Raw genomic sequence first — 14,994 nt, forward strand, 5'->3', positions numbered from 1 at the left:
TGAAATAGTTTCTCTGCTGCTCATCTGTTGAGCTGGACAGGGTATAGAATTATTTGCATAACTGGTCGTAAAAATTTCAGCAAAGCATTTTTGATCAGAATTAGCCTATTCATCAAAATTAAAGCATTTGGCAGGACCACATCAATTTTGACAGAACCGTACCTCCAAGGCAGGTTTCAAAACCTGCCTGGTTTCCTGTTAGCTTACCTGCTCAACACGTCAGCAGCCCTCATGATGGGCTGGATTTTCAGGCTCCCAGCTCCCTGGCAGCCGAAACTTCTATTCTCCTGGCTCAACAGCTGCCTAAGCTCCCAGGGCTTCCATGACCTTAGGGCAGCCCACCACATGGGCTACCTCAGAGTTGGGGCTGCCAGGTTCCCCAACACCCAGTAGAGGTGTGCAGAGAATGGTAATTTTGTTACATGGAGAATTTAGAAATGTCCAGGTTTTTCTCCAGATCGTTGCAAAACCATATCTTGAAATCCTATGCTAAAGGGAATTACTGTTTTCCAGCCAGCTCTAATTATCTGTATTGTGGTACTGCATAGGAGCCTAGGTCCTGGACCAGGGGCCCATTGTGAGAATTACACTGCACAGTGTAGTTTGCAGTTTAAGATATGTTCCTGCATTGTGTTTGTTTGATGATGAAATTATAGTGGACTATGATTGAGGCTGATTTTTTCCCCTTGGATATTTATGAACGCTAGATGTGTATTTTCACGAGATTTTTCTTATTGAGCAAAAATGCTGAAAACTACTTATGTAGTGCACAACTCCGTAACTTATTATATTGTGAAGTCTGGAAAAGTGTAGACTTCACAGGATATTTGGAAACTGTTTTACACCTGTAAAGTAGATTATTGGAATGTAGTTTATACATTCCTCAAGGTACTCACAGAATAGAAATGAGCTTTTTGAAGTTTTCACTTTTGACCCCAAGTATTTGTTGATGTCCAGTTTAATCTCCCTTCTCCCATCTCCAAAGCTCTGTATCTTATGTGGAAATTCAATTCTGCAGGATGAACAGAAAGCAGAAGATGAACTAGCAAAAAAGCGCGCAGCATTCCTTTTAAAACAGCAGCGGAAAGCTGAAGAGGCTCGGATCCGAAAACAGCAGCTTGAGGCAGAAGTTGAACAAAAGAGAGATGAAGCCCGGTAATTGTAACATTTACACTGTACTATAGAAAGGAATAATTTTACAACTTATCCTTTTCCTTGAGAAAATGGGAAGTTACTAGATTCTGAAAACCATGTTTGCTTTTCAGTCGCAAAGCTGAAGAGGACCGAATACGAAAAGAGGAAGAGAAGGCCCGAAGAGAACTCATCAAACAAGAATACTTGAGAAAAAAACAGCAGCAAATTTTGGAAGAGCAAGGACTTGGAAAACCCAAATCAAAACCCAAAAAACCTAGGCCAAAGTCTGTCCATCGAGAAGAGTCATACAGTGATTCAGGAACAAAATGTTCTTCCACACGTAAGTATTTTTCATTCCCACTTGAGTCCGCAATCTGTTTTAGCAAAATCATATTTCATGTCGTCTTTCTTTCCTATAGCTGATAATCTAAGTAGTGCTCAGTCTGGTTCCAGCCTGTCTTTGGCCTCAGCAGCAACTACTGAACCTGAAAGCATACACTCTGGTGGCACTCCTTCGCAACGGTAAAGACAATTAAAAATAAATCTTATATTACGAAATAGGACTGGGATTAAATGTTGATGATATAATGAATAATTCTTAATTTATTTTATAAAGTTATTAGGCATAAAATGGCATATGGATGGGTTCTTCATCTGTTCTATTTGGATCTATAATACACATTACCTTGTATTCATCTTTTAAAAATAGGGATGATAGAAACTGACCGTCTTTTGGGTGGGACAGTTATGCTGGAGAAGAATTGCTTTGCTCATTAAGAGAAAATGTCTGGTGAATAGGAAATAATTTATTTAACAAAAAACTCAAACTGGTGATCCCTGCTTTGCTCCAACAGAGTAGAGTCAATGGAATCCTTACCAATATTGAGCAGGAATCCAAGCAGAAACACAGAAAGAGATTGGGAAAATGCGTCAACAGCATCTTCAATTGCTTCAGTGGCAGAGTACACAGGTAAATGTTTCCATTTTAGGTTAATCATTTCTAACTAACAATTATTAAATAATAAATGTTATGGTGTGATGAGTTCCTGTTTTTGGAAGCTCAGGTGTGTCAGAATGCTTGAATGTTTCAAAAGTGCCAGTGATCTAATTTAAATAGTGAATATTAGATATAGAAATTGCTTCAGATGTTTCATTTTAAATGAATTACTTTTTGCTATAATCAGTGCAAAATCCTTCAATATTTGGAGTTGCTGCAATAGGTAGGTAAAGTCAACATTGTTGTGATAAGTTTGGGAGAATTTTTTTTGTTAATTTGTTCCATAAACACAATGCTTATAGTCTTGGTGGCTACTTGTGAGCTTCCTAGTTGTTAGCTGCTGAGCCAGAATGTTAGTTGCCTGATGTAGTTGCTGAGGGAATGGGAAAAGGATTTAAAGTAGAAAATGGTTGCTTGGAAAGAGGGGGTTCCCCAGGAGCCTAAATTCCCACTAGAACTTTGCCAGCTTCTAGTACAGATTCAGGTGCATACGTAGGAATGCGGAACCCCTCTGGGTTTATGCACTGGATGCATGACTGTAGAGCCCTTCAGTACATACAAAACAAACTTTTATTTAAAGTCACTTTTCACTTAGATTTTTTTTAAATCCCTGATGCTTCCTTAATGAAGTGATATTTTCCATCATAAAAATGTAAGCCATTGTTCCCATCAATTTGAAACTGCGGCTCTTAGCTTTACATATTTATTTAATAGAATTAAAATTTAAGAACTGTTATTAAATTTACCTTGTTACAATATTTAGTTAATAACTTGTTTCATAACTTTCTTAGGTCCAAAATTATTTAAAGAACCCAGCAGCAAGTCAAACAAACCAATTATTCACAACGCTATATCCCATTGCTGTCTTGCTGGAAAAGTGAATGAACCACATAAGAATTCAATATTAGAGGCAAGTAGTTATTTATTAAAACTGCAGTGTTATGAATGCACCTGCAGTAAACTATCATCTGTAATGCTTATTTCATAATTTCGTTAATAGCATATTATCTTGAATGCTCTTCCCATAACATGCCTATGAAGTCAAGCATGTTGTTTTCATTAACACAGCAGACTGTTGTTTTTCCTTCCTCTTTATTCCTCCCTTCCCCAAATCTGCATTTGGAAGAATTTTCTGCATGCTCCTATTTAAACTATTAGAAAAGTTGAAAATTAAGTTCAGTTTTATTTATTAAAATGTGGATGCTTCCACTGGCAACATGTGTGTTGTGAGTAAAACACATTCATTTCCTTGGAGAAGGTCAGTGATGCAAAGTTAGGCAGAAGGAGATTTTAAAGAAAGAAAAATGAACTTTAGTATTTAAATACTACAGTGATAATATTAAAGAAAAACTTAAGCTAAGTAGATTTGAAGGATGAGGCAAAAGGATAACCATTAAAAATCTTGAGGCAATTTCTTTTTGTCATTAAGAAAAAAGACTTTGCCTCAGTATTTCTGGACACATTTCCACAAACTGTTATGAGCTGGGTTCGCTTGCATCAGAAAGGAATCTTCTTTGTGATTGCTGAGATTTCGCAACTAAACTCACTTTTGTTTCAGAAATATGTACAGTGTCTAACACCATCACAAACAGTGGTTTGTAAAAATTAAAAACAATTTTTTCTGTGAAGCAAGTCAATATAAATGCCCAAAGATTGCATTTCCAGAAGTCCTGATGTGATGTAAATATGAGAATTATATTGTGTCTGGCTGATGGGTCTTGTCCACATGCTCAGGGTCTAACTGATCGACATTTTAGGGTTTGGGAAAGAATTTTCCCCCAAGTCAGATTGGCAGAGACCCCGTGTGTTTTTTTGTTTTTTTTTTCAACATCCTCTGCAGCATGGGGCACAAGTCGTTTGCAGGTTTAAACTAATATAACTGGCAGATTCTCTGCAACTTTAAGTCTTTAAATCATGATCTGAGGATTTCAGTAACTCAGCCAGGAGTTGTGGGTCTATTGCAGGAATGGGCAGGTGAGGTTCTGTCACCTGCAATATGCAGGAGATCAGACTAGATGGTCCCTTGTGACTTTGAATTCTGTCAGTTCAGTAATCTCTCCCCCCACTCCCCAATTTAGAGCCAGACTAATTTAAAGGGGTTAAAGAAAAATTCACGTATTCATTCAAAAGAAAAATGCGTGCACTCTTTTATACTGTGAAATTCTTCCTGTGATACTGAGTTGCAGAGCAAGATATTATAATGGAGACGGTGCAAGAACAGGAAACAAACCAGTGTTTTCTGAATTATTACTCTTCCTCCAAGTCTCTTTACAGTAAAATAATTCAGACAATATTTTGAGATCTTTAATTTCTTCAGTGTTCCTGTTTTGGTTTGCATCATCACTTTCTTTGGCTGACACGGCTTTCACAGGAGTTGCTTGTCCATCTCCCTGAAATACCCAGTACAACTAAAAATAATCCTAAACTACCTTCTGTAGGGTATGCTCAGGTATTTAAACACCTGTGTTCACAAAGGTAATCTGTAATTTTTCTGTTTATATGGGGCTTGTGGCTCTTGTGATGGAAAATGATTGGTCTAGATGTGCTCCTAACGAGCCTTATTTATTTATTTATTTATTTTAAAATCACTTTTTATGTTGTTCTCTTTCCATATTAAACTGGCAACTGCATTCTCCAAGGTAAAAGCTTCATGCTCCTCTATGGGTTAGTCACCAGGAGGTGCTCATATCGCAAGAGAATGTCAGGTTTTTATCCCTGTAGCCCAGGGTCGGCAGCCTTTCAGAAGTGGTGTGCCAAGTCTTCATTTATTCACTTTAATTTAAGGTTTTGTGTGCCGGTATACATTTTAAAATATATTATATAGCTAAACTAGTGTTGTATTGTAAAATAAACAAGGTTTTCAAAATGTTTAAGAAGCTTCATTTAAAATTAAATTAAAATGTTGATCTTACGCCGCTGGCCCGCTCAGCCCGATGCTGGTCTGGGGTTCTGTTCACCTAGGCCGGCAGCGGGCTGAGCGGGGCCTGCAGCTGGGACCTTGGCTGGCAAGGGTCCAGCAGCCAGAACCCCAGACCGGCAACGGGCTGTGCAGGGCCGGCGGACAGGACCCCAGCTCAGCAGCGGGCTGAGTGGCTCAGCCCACTGCCGCTCAGGGGTTCTATCCACTGGCTGCTGCCAGCCGGGATACCGGATGCTGGACCTGCTCAGCCCGCTGCCGGTCTGGGGTCCCGGCCCTGCCTACATACAGTGGTTTTGGCTCATTCTTTTCCTCTCTCTGCACGGAGCTGAGGGTGGGAATGAACTGAGCACAGGGCTGGGGGTGAAGGGTCTCGCCAGGAGCTAGAATGACCGGGGGGGAGGGGTTAAGGTTGGGGCAGGAGGTTTGGATGTGGGGCACTTACCTGGGCAGCTCCCATTTGGTGCGAGGGGTGCAGGTGGGAATGTGGGGTGTGTGTGTGTGCGCAGGAGCTCGTGTTTGGTGCTCAGGGTGGGATTGGGGATGTGGGGGGGTGCAAGAGTCAGGGCAGAGGGCTTGGGGCATGTGAGGGGGGTGCAGGTGTCAGGGCAGGGGGGGCTGGGTATGTGTGGAGGTGCCAGAGTCAGGGCTGGGGTCATGGGGGGGGGGTGAAGGAGTCACGCAGAGGGCTGGGTATGTATGAGGGGGGTACAGGGCTCAGGGCAGGGCCCTGCCCCCATCCACTCCCTCCTACGGCCTACCCCCTGACTGCCCCCCTGAACGCCCCCCACCCCCCCCCTTGTCCCCTGACTGCCCCTCTAGGACCCTACCCCCTACCTGTCCCGACCCTTATCCACACCCCTGCCTCCAGACAGACCCCTGGGACTCCCATGCCTATCCAACCACTCCCCGCCCCCTGACAGGACCCCCAGAACTCCCGACCCATACAACCCCTCCTGCTCCTGCCTGCCCCAACCCCTCACCACACCCCTGACAGGCGCGCGCCCCAGAACTCCCAACTCATTCAACCCCCCAGCTCCTTGTCCCCTGACCACCCCTCCAAAGACCCCCCCACCCTAACTTCCCCCCCAGGACCCTCCTTGCTCCCTGTCCCCTGACTGCCCTGACCTCTATTCCCACCCCCCTCCAGACAGACCCCAGGACTCCCATGCCCCATCCAACCCCCCCTGCTCCCTGACTGCCCCTCCAGAGACCCCCGCCCCTGACCACCCCACCCGGGATCCCACCCCTATCCAATCCACCCTGCTTCCTGTCCCCTGACTGCCCCCACCCTTATCCAACCCCCCTGGCCTCGGACCCCTTACCATGAAGCTCCTAGCAGCATGTTCTGCTCTGCGCAGAGCAAGATGCACTGCCCCACGGGAACGGGCAGCCCCACCCCTCAGAGTGCTGCACGTGCAGCGGCATGGCTCCAGGGGACGGGAAAGCGTGTCTGCCTCCCCACAGAGCCAAACACTGCCCCACAGGAGCGCGCAGCCCCGCCTCCTCAGGGCAGGGCTCCAGGGGAGAGGGGAAGGCAGGGGAGGGGCTGGCGGCTTGTCATACCGGGGGAGTGGGGCCATTTGCCCACCCCTGCATTAGGGCGCATGCCTATGCTTCTGCCCCCTCCGCTCCTCCGCCCCCCGGAGTGGCAGAAAAGCAGGCCGGGCTGGGCAGGGCAGGATTTTTAATGGCATGCAGCATGCCATTAAAAATCGTCTCGCGTGCCATCTTTGGCACACGTGCCATAGGTTGCCGACCCCTGCTGTAGCCTAATGTAATTATTGTATCCAATCACTGTATCTTAAGCAATATACCAGGGGTTGGCAACTTTTCAGAAGTCATTTGCCTTGTCTTCATTCATTCACTCTGATTTAAGGTTTCGCATGCCAGTAATACATTTTAATGTTCTTAGAAGGTCTCTTTCTACAAGTCTATAATATATAACTAAACTATTGTTGTATGTAAAGTAAATAAGGTTTTTAAAATGTTTAAGAAGCTTCATTTAAAATTAAATAAAATGCAGAGCCCCCCGGACCAGTGACCAGGACCCAGGCAGTGTGAGTGCCACTGAAAATCAGCTCGCATGACGCCTTCGGCTCCTGTGCCATAGGTTGCCTATCCCTGCAATATCCTATCATTGCAGTGTATAGTTTCTATGCTGATAATGTCAAATACGGAAGAAATTCAGTTAATTAGATCGCTGTTTGTATATTGAATGGTACTGTTTTTTTCCGTTTTGTCCTTCTGAAAAAAAATCTTATTACACAGAAGTTTATTCTAAACTTAATATTGTCAAATTTAAAAATAAAATAAGCAGAAGCATAGTGAAAATTGTTGACAAGAAAGTGTTGTCCTGTCCCCAGCCTGATGAGGTTTTTGCATCCCATTGTTTTTAGCTTGGAGATTCTTCTTTTAATAATTGAGTTCTTTCTGGGTCATGAGTTCTCCTTGTCTCCAATATGATTATATTGATACGTGGCAGATCAGCATCTCCTGTGCTCTGTATCACTGTTATATCTGGAAAACCCAACTTCCAGGGTCAGAGGTCATGGGGGGGGGGCAAACAGCAGAAAACACTATTTTAAATGTTTAACATTCAAGAATTCCAAATTAAGCAACTTTTAGTCTTCATACCTTTAATTTACTGAGTACTCAGTATTGTTTGTTAGTTTTCTTTATGAACAGTCCTAAGCATTTTTCTTTTTTAAAATATAGGAACTAGAGAAGTGTGATGCCAACCACTACATTATTTTGTTCCGTGATGCTGGCTGCCAGTTTAGAGCACTTTACTGCTACTACCCTGACACTGAAGAAATCTACAAGCTGACTGGAACAGGGCCAAAGAGCATCAACAAGAAAATGATTGACAAGCTTTATAAATATAGCTCAGACAGAAAACAGTTTAACGTAATTCCAGCCAAAACCATGTCTGTCAGCGTGGATGCTCTTACTATTCATAACTATTTGTGGCAAGCCAAGCGACCTGCAGTGCCAAAGAAGACTCAGACTCGTAAATGACACTGAATTTTTGGGGAGAAGATTGCTGAATGGGATTACATTGAAAGAAGAAACGGTTATCATTTTCCTCCAGTTGGGTATGAAATGTGCAGAACCATAAATATTTTTAAGAGGCTTCTAAACAAAAGCCATGGATGCAAGTAAATAAGAATGAAGGAACAATGCCAGTGTTTTTTTATGAATGATAAATCTGCTGTTACGCCCAATGCTAACTACTGAGGCTTTCAAATGAGAGACTGCATGTAGCAAGATCTTTAATCAGTGGATTTCCTTTTACTTGAAGCTCTTTGTCGGTACAAATTGGAAATAATTTAGTTTGTTTTTCTCTCCACCTCATTTCCTCTTTTTTCCCCATCACTCTTAAAGTTGGCAAGCTCTGAACTTCAGTAGAAGAATTGAGAACAGATCTTGGGGGGGTGAGTTTTTGTGTTTTGTTTTGTTTTTTAATGTTCTTTAGGGAAAATCATCCTGTGAGAATCTTTTTGAGGAACTGTATAATATATCAGATTGTTGTACTGTATCTGCTGCCAACGTTAAGTTCAGTGCTCAGATTTCTGAAAAAGCCCCAGCCCATGCTGCTCAGAACAAAGTTTACGTAGAGTATCTGTTCACTATAAGCACTGAAAGATTGCAAAGTCTGTCTTTTTTAAAAAATAACGTTTGCAAATTTAAAGATGACTATTTCTGGAACACAATCATGAAGAAGCATACAGGTGCTAATAGCTGGAATATGCCTGACTGAAACTTGAGGCAAGCTGAATGGAGCACAGTTATCATTATTTCAGTTTCAGGTAGTGTCCTAAAGATTTGTTTGCTTTAATAAAGACAGATTCTGGTAGATGTAGAACATTTCCACTGAGCACGTTACTCCTGTATGATGGTGCACTTAAAGATCACAAATTTTAATGTTTTTATTATGTCATGAAATGTAATTCTACTTTCTTTGTCCTGTCTTTATTCTGAATGAGCAGCATGCTCTAAAATGAAGAGTGTGTACATTTTTTTTATTTGGGGTGATATATTAATATATATTGGTTTGTTTTCTCATTTAAAAGCAATTTTTGAACAGAAATTTGCATTTGTTTCAAAAGCCCAAATAAGTCAAACAGCTTTGATTTCTTTTCATGTTGAAATATTAAATCTTGAGTTATGACCTTAAAAATCTTTGTGGTGTTCAGCAGATCAAATTTTTGTTTTGGGGGCAACAGGGCATATTTGCAGTTTTATTTGTTAAAGCTCTCATTTCCCTTGTATATCCATGCTTTAAAGCAACTAGAGTGCTGTAGCTACAACATAACTTATCCATTAGCATGTTCCTACTACATCATACTTTGACACTACTACCTGAGGATTTTGTAGGTTTATAACTTTGGTTTGCACATGTTTACTTTTATTCGAGGTGTTACTTGAATATATGTCTTTTAGTGCAGAGGGCACTATTTGAATCCTAGATATAAAACTGAAGCTCTAAAATACAATACAGTGTAATTATTAAATAAACTTTACAAATAATGAGAGTTAAACTGAGTCTTGTACATAAGGGGGAAAATAGGGTACGTGATAAAATGCTAGTTAGAGCAAAGTGAAGGTCTTCCATTGCAGTCTTCTAAGTCCCCCCCGCCCCCCCCCCCCAATACTTTGCTGCAACTTTGTAAATTTTGTTAGATAGCTGGTTGCGTGTAAATAACTAAAGGCTTTATGATTTCTAAAGTGCTAAGTATTAAACACTATTATATGAGTAATTTTTCGGTTACCATGCTTTTCATGCTTGTGCTTTATTTCTCACTGTTTGATATTATATACCATATTTATTTTATGAAGCACTGAAATTTAATAAAAATCATTAACAGATTTCTTTTTTTATTTCATGTGTACCTTTTGTTGCAACATCCTGTCGAACTAATCATAAGCTTTAAAGATGTGCTAGTCTATGTTTACATATAGATGAAGATTCTTATAAAGCAGAAGTTACTATAGTTATTGGCATAGTATCATCCTCTTGACCTTTTTCTAAACAGTAACATTTGGCCAAAATCATATAGGGGCTTCCAGCAAAGCATAGAACAGTTTTTTAAAAAATTCATACTCATATGTTTCATTCAAAGTACTTTGTAAATTAGTTTAAGTATTTTATCACCAGTTTACATATAGAAAAACTAAGACACAGAATCTGAAGTTACACAGTGAGTCAGTGACAAAGCTAGAAATGAAATCCCAGGTCTCCTGTCTGAGTCTTGTCCCCTTTCTACTGGACCTTGTTGCTTCCCCAAGTCATTTAGTTTCTTTTAGCATCGTACAGAATTTCAAAAGCACTAACATTTTCCCAAACTGAGTATCAGAATTAATCTGCGAGATTATTTTCAGGCACCAGTTATGACTCCATAGGTAAGGTTGAATTCACCCTCTGTTTGCTATGAAAAGTAAAGCATATCTCTTCTCCCCCCTCCTCCCCCCCAAACCACAACCCTTATTCTTCAGGCATAGAATGAGTTTTCTGAGACTGTACAGTAAATCTATTAGTTTAGGAGTTAAAATTAATTTTAAAATGGGTCCTTTCAGAAATTTAGCATCCATTGTCCCACCTTTTTGTTCCTCATTATCTTAACAATAACGCAAACTCCTGTTCATTGAAGAAATTCTTTTTAGGTTGTCATCTTCTATTCTCAGTAAGACTGAGACTTCCGTTAAGCATTTGTGCCCCTTCATCCATAGGAGTTTGCCACTGACAACAGTGGAAGTAACTTCAGAGCCGTAGACTTAGTTATGGTGTTTTCAGTTTAAGTACGTCTCCCCATAAGGAGTGGTACAGTATGCAATAGCTGTCTCCAAAAAACACCAAATTTTAAAAGAAGCTAACACCTAAAATAGAACAATGTTCAATGCCTGTTTTGTAAGTGTCTTCTAAGTTTAGGTTGCACCTTTCCTACTTTCTCACATTTGCATTGAGCCAGGAAAGATTGGAGATGCAATGGTCTAGACTCTTCTTGTTTTTTGTTTGCTTCTGCATCTCTGTGATGCAGCAAATGTCCTGAAGGTTCCTCCCAGACCTATATTTACATCTAGTTTTGTTAAAACGTGCTGAAAAAAGTATGGACCCTTAGACTCATTAAAATATGCACATACGCTGATAAAACACGGAAAACTGCATTGCTCAAATGACACAAGTGGTCACCTATTTGTAAAAGATTTAAGCTTCAATCTTGGCCCTAAAATAATTTAAAATAGCTTCTAATTGGATCTCCGACTTGCAGTTTAATATCCATACTTGTCAATTTGCATTGGGTCTGGTGTTGGGTGAAGAAGAGAGTAGGTACTATAAAATAACTTAAAACTACAGCCCACTTGTATTTTTGGTTAATATAATGCAGTGCAGGTTGATATAATTCTTTGAAAATACATATTTAGTCTTGCAGTTTTGTAAACAATAGGAATGTACATCTTTAAAGTGTTAATTTTTTCATGCCTTGATTTCTTTTTCAAACTTTAACGTTGATGCATTATGCATTTGCATATACTGTGACATTTGTAGTTGATGTCTTATAGTTATCCCATTTCTATAATGCATTTCCAGTAGAATAAGAGTTTACTGCAGAATAACTGCAGCAGTGAAAATATTGGTGTATAATTTTGAGAAATTTAGCATACACTATAGTCTAATTACACATTAGACAGCAGAGTGATGAAGTGTACAACCTGGAAGTTCAGAATAATTTTTTTAACATTGACATCATGTAACTCAAAGTGTCTGTTCCTCAGATCTTTTGGGAGCTCTTGCCTTCCAGGGACGATGATTCTGGAAATACAGTAATCCAAGAATGCTCTGAATAACTTCCTGGGATTTAAATTATCCATTCATTCCCATTTGCAGTGTTTTTCATATTCATAATCCCAGCTTTCCCTCTCCCCCTCTAAGTAGCCATTTTGAAACTATAATAATCTATGGCCAGTACCCAAAAGATGTTTAATACCAAAAAAAAGCACCTCCCTTCACCCCTAACTACTACCCTGAGAATATAGAATCCATGGTACTTCCTTGCCATAGGACCAAGCACACAGCTCTGCATCTCAGTCTCGTATCTGATTCTTCCGATACCATCACCCCATGGCTGCATGCTGAACTACCAGCCAACCATCCAGTTCAACAGCCTTCAACAATTTAAGATAACTTAATTTTTATGCATACTTAAGCAGTCTTGTGAAACATAAATGTTTATGGTGCGTTTGAAGATGAGAAGGAGAAATTGCTGTGTGAAGGTACTGTATCTTCAACTAATTTTGGCATTGTATGGTTAAGAAGGCAGTGGATAGGTAAATTACAAGACTTAAAAGCAGGGGCACAAATTTAAAAAAAAAAAAAAAAAAGGGTTTGTCTGTTAACATCAAGACCTTGTCATCAGATGCGTAAAACTAATATGAAGGTGGCCTGCAAAGGATTTTTTAGAAGATTGACTTGTGCCCTTTTTTGCTTCTTTATAATATACATTAAGCCTGAAAGACTTTCATTTAACGTTGCTTTTTCCGCTTCTAATAGCGGACATTTTTATGCACTTTTCATGAGAACTGTTTGAAGTGACTTAATTTGTGTAGATGAGCACTGCTGTGGGGTATAAAAATTACATCTTTTCTATGTTAATCCCAAAAGGAGTTAAGGTCTTCCTTATGTTACGCTTTTGATGCAAATCTACCTCAGAATGTTTTCTTGTGTTCACAAGCTACAGTGAACTTTGGTTAACTATACAAAGAATTTTTCTTAAAAATGAATAATGGTTAACAAACCAACTGATGTCAAATGGGTTCTTTTCATACTACACCTTTCTAATGATCTGTTTAAAACTTCAGTGGATTAGAAGAATAGACATGGTTACTATATTATATCATGAAATGGTTAAATATTATTGCCAGTGTGACAGAACCATGGAGATACCATGCAGATACACACTACTGGTCATCCATGTGACTGCCTTTTAGGCCACCACTGTAGTACCCGAGGGAAAGTAAGAAATGAAGATAATCTAACAGGTCTTGGCTTGTCTTTTGACAGACAAATACCACATGTATTTTTGTGCCTTTTTATCACATGCAAGCTCTCAGGCAAAGGTTATTAGCGTTCCAACAAGCAAAAGTTGACCAGACCTTTTTAAATGAAAGGAAGAATTTGTACATCATGAAATGTAAGTAAATTCCTCATCCTACATTTAAAATTTTGTACTATAAACTTAAAGCAGCATTCAAATAAGGGACTTTCATGTTAGATATACGTACTGGTGAAATGTGAATAGCTGACTCTGAATCAAACTCAGCAAGAAGTGCCTAGTGAACTCAATACCGTAAAGCTTTCTTGGTGGTATTCTATGAAACCAAACTTTTGGTTCTGCAAGCAGAGGGTTTGGAGTTTGCCTTAAATATAAGCAAGGATATTTTAAGTCTTCATCGTTTTTTATGGTCAAAGTATTTAAAGAATTTTGAACTGGGTTCTGCTGAATTTCTTAATCCATTAAGTCTGTGAAAACTTTAAAACAAAGCAAAAGCATCAGCTTGAGTTTCCTGGGGGATTATGTATGTAGGTAATCAGTTATATCAGTGTGTCTTAATTTAAAAAAAATTGAAATACTTTCTTCATGATTTTGTTTAAGTATATGTGTCTTTGCAGTGATTTTTGATCTTATTTTGATTTGGGGACTGATGAAGACTTCAAGATTCCAGTGTGTGCTAGAAAAGGAGTATTTCTGCTCTTCCATTCCAGATAGTAAGTAAGCGGTTTGTATCTTGATTACTGAGAAGGTGAAAGTCACTCCAAAAATTATACTTGTGCTGCAATGTTTACTGCTTAAAATTTCTTGGAGGGGAAGGTGTTTCACTTCTAATTTATGTTCTGAACTCAAAAGTTGATATGTTATTTATCAGCTTGAGTTTATTTGATTAGTTTAATAGTGATGAGGTGGGATATGCTCCTTGGTCCTAATAAATGTCTGGTCACAGAATGATGGCGCATAGTTCTGGATGGAATTTTTTGTTCAAGAAACTTAACAGGGAAAAAAAGTGAATAATAGTATTTTTTTTAAGTTGTTAATCTGTATTGCACCGTTAGCCTATATTTGAGTTATTTTACTTCTGAATTAATTCATACCTTATTACCTTTTTTATTACCTTTTATACCACTATATCGTTACAATATTTCAAAAGCAACCCACTGATTGCCCTATGTTCTATTTAATTTGTTTTAGAACTTGTTACTGCTACTTGAGGAAAGATAACTTGTGCACAGTTAACAAATCAGTGATTAAAAGTTAGGACAATATGTAAGCACATAACTTAATTTTTTTGTGTGAGAACTAGGTATACGTAGCACAAGTCATTTGAAATTAGTACTGACAAACTTTGTACTGTACATGCTGTTATATCTATATGCCACATTTTATGGAAAATATTTTACAAACATTTTAGGACCTGATACAACGACCACTAAGGTGAATTGGAATCTTTCCATTGATTTCATTGGCACTATCTCTTCTACCTTTCCACCTTGTAAAGCCAGTTGCCTTAATAATCCAGAATGATTTTTCGGTACATAAAAATGACCTGACTTTTAAAGACTAATCTCAGGGTCCAGGATTAGTAGCAAGTATTGTGTCCTGTTGGAAAAAGCTGGGAAACTCCCCTTTCCAGCAGTCTAAACCTCTGTCAACATCTCTGCAGTATTGTAATATCAGACTTTAAACTGGTTGTTGGTTCAGAACTGAACATTGCCAGTCCTAAATCTCAAACTAGAGTAATTTTGTTTGTTTAGTTAGTGGGAGTGGAAATAAAAGTGACTGAAGCTGCTAAGAGGTTTGGAATGTTAGAATAAGTTTCTATTGGATATATCAATGCGAAGAGGGCAGATGAGTTGGTCAGAGAAAGATATAGTTCATTACATGGTTTTGCA

The 14,994-nt window shown here is 39.4% G+C and overlaps 1 protein-coding gene across 2 annotated transcripts in view; it reads left to right on the top strand.

Annotated features, from left to right (window-relative positions):
- Positions 1 to 9,920, top strand: part of CAMSAP1 (calmodulin regulated spectrin associated protein 1) — a 48,058-nt gene extending 38,138 nt beyond the window's left edge. For both annotated transcript variants that reach the window (XM_039506397.1, XM_039506396.1), the window contains 6 exons: positions 1,019 to 1,155; positions 1,266 to 1,474; positions 1,554 to 1,656; positions 1,989 to 2,104; positions 2,923 to 3,041; positions 7,767 to 9,920. In XM_039506397.1, the coding sequence (XP_039362331.1) occupies positions 1,019 to 1,155; positions 1,266 to 1,474; positions 1,554 to 1,656; positions 1,989 to 2,104; positions 2,923 to 3,041; positions 7,767 to 8,069 (987 nt within the window). In that variant the 3' untranslated portion in view covers positions 8,070 to 9,920. The remainder of the gene's footprint in view (positions 1 to 1,018; positions 1,156 to 1,265; positions 1,475 to 1,553; positions 1,657 to 1,988; positions 2,105 to 2,922; positions 3,042 to 7,766) is intronic.
- The last annotated feature ends 5,074 nt before the right edge of the window (positions 9,921 to 14,994 follow it).

Source organism: Mauremys reevesii, linkage group 19, assembly GCF_016161935.1.
Source record: "Mauremys reevesii isolate NIE-2019 linkage group 19, ASM1616193v1, whole genome shotgun sequence".
NCBI lineage: Eukaryota > Metazoa > Chordata > Testudines > Geoemydidae > Mauremys > Mauremys reevesii.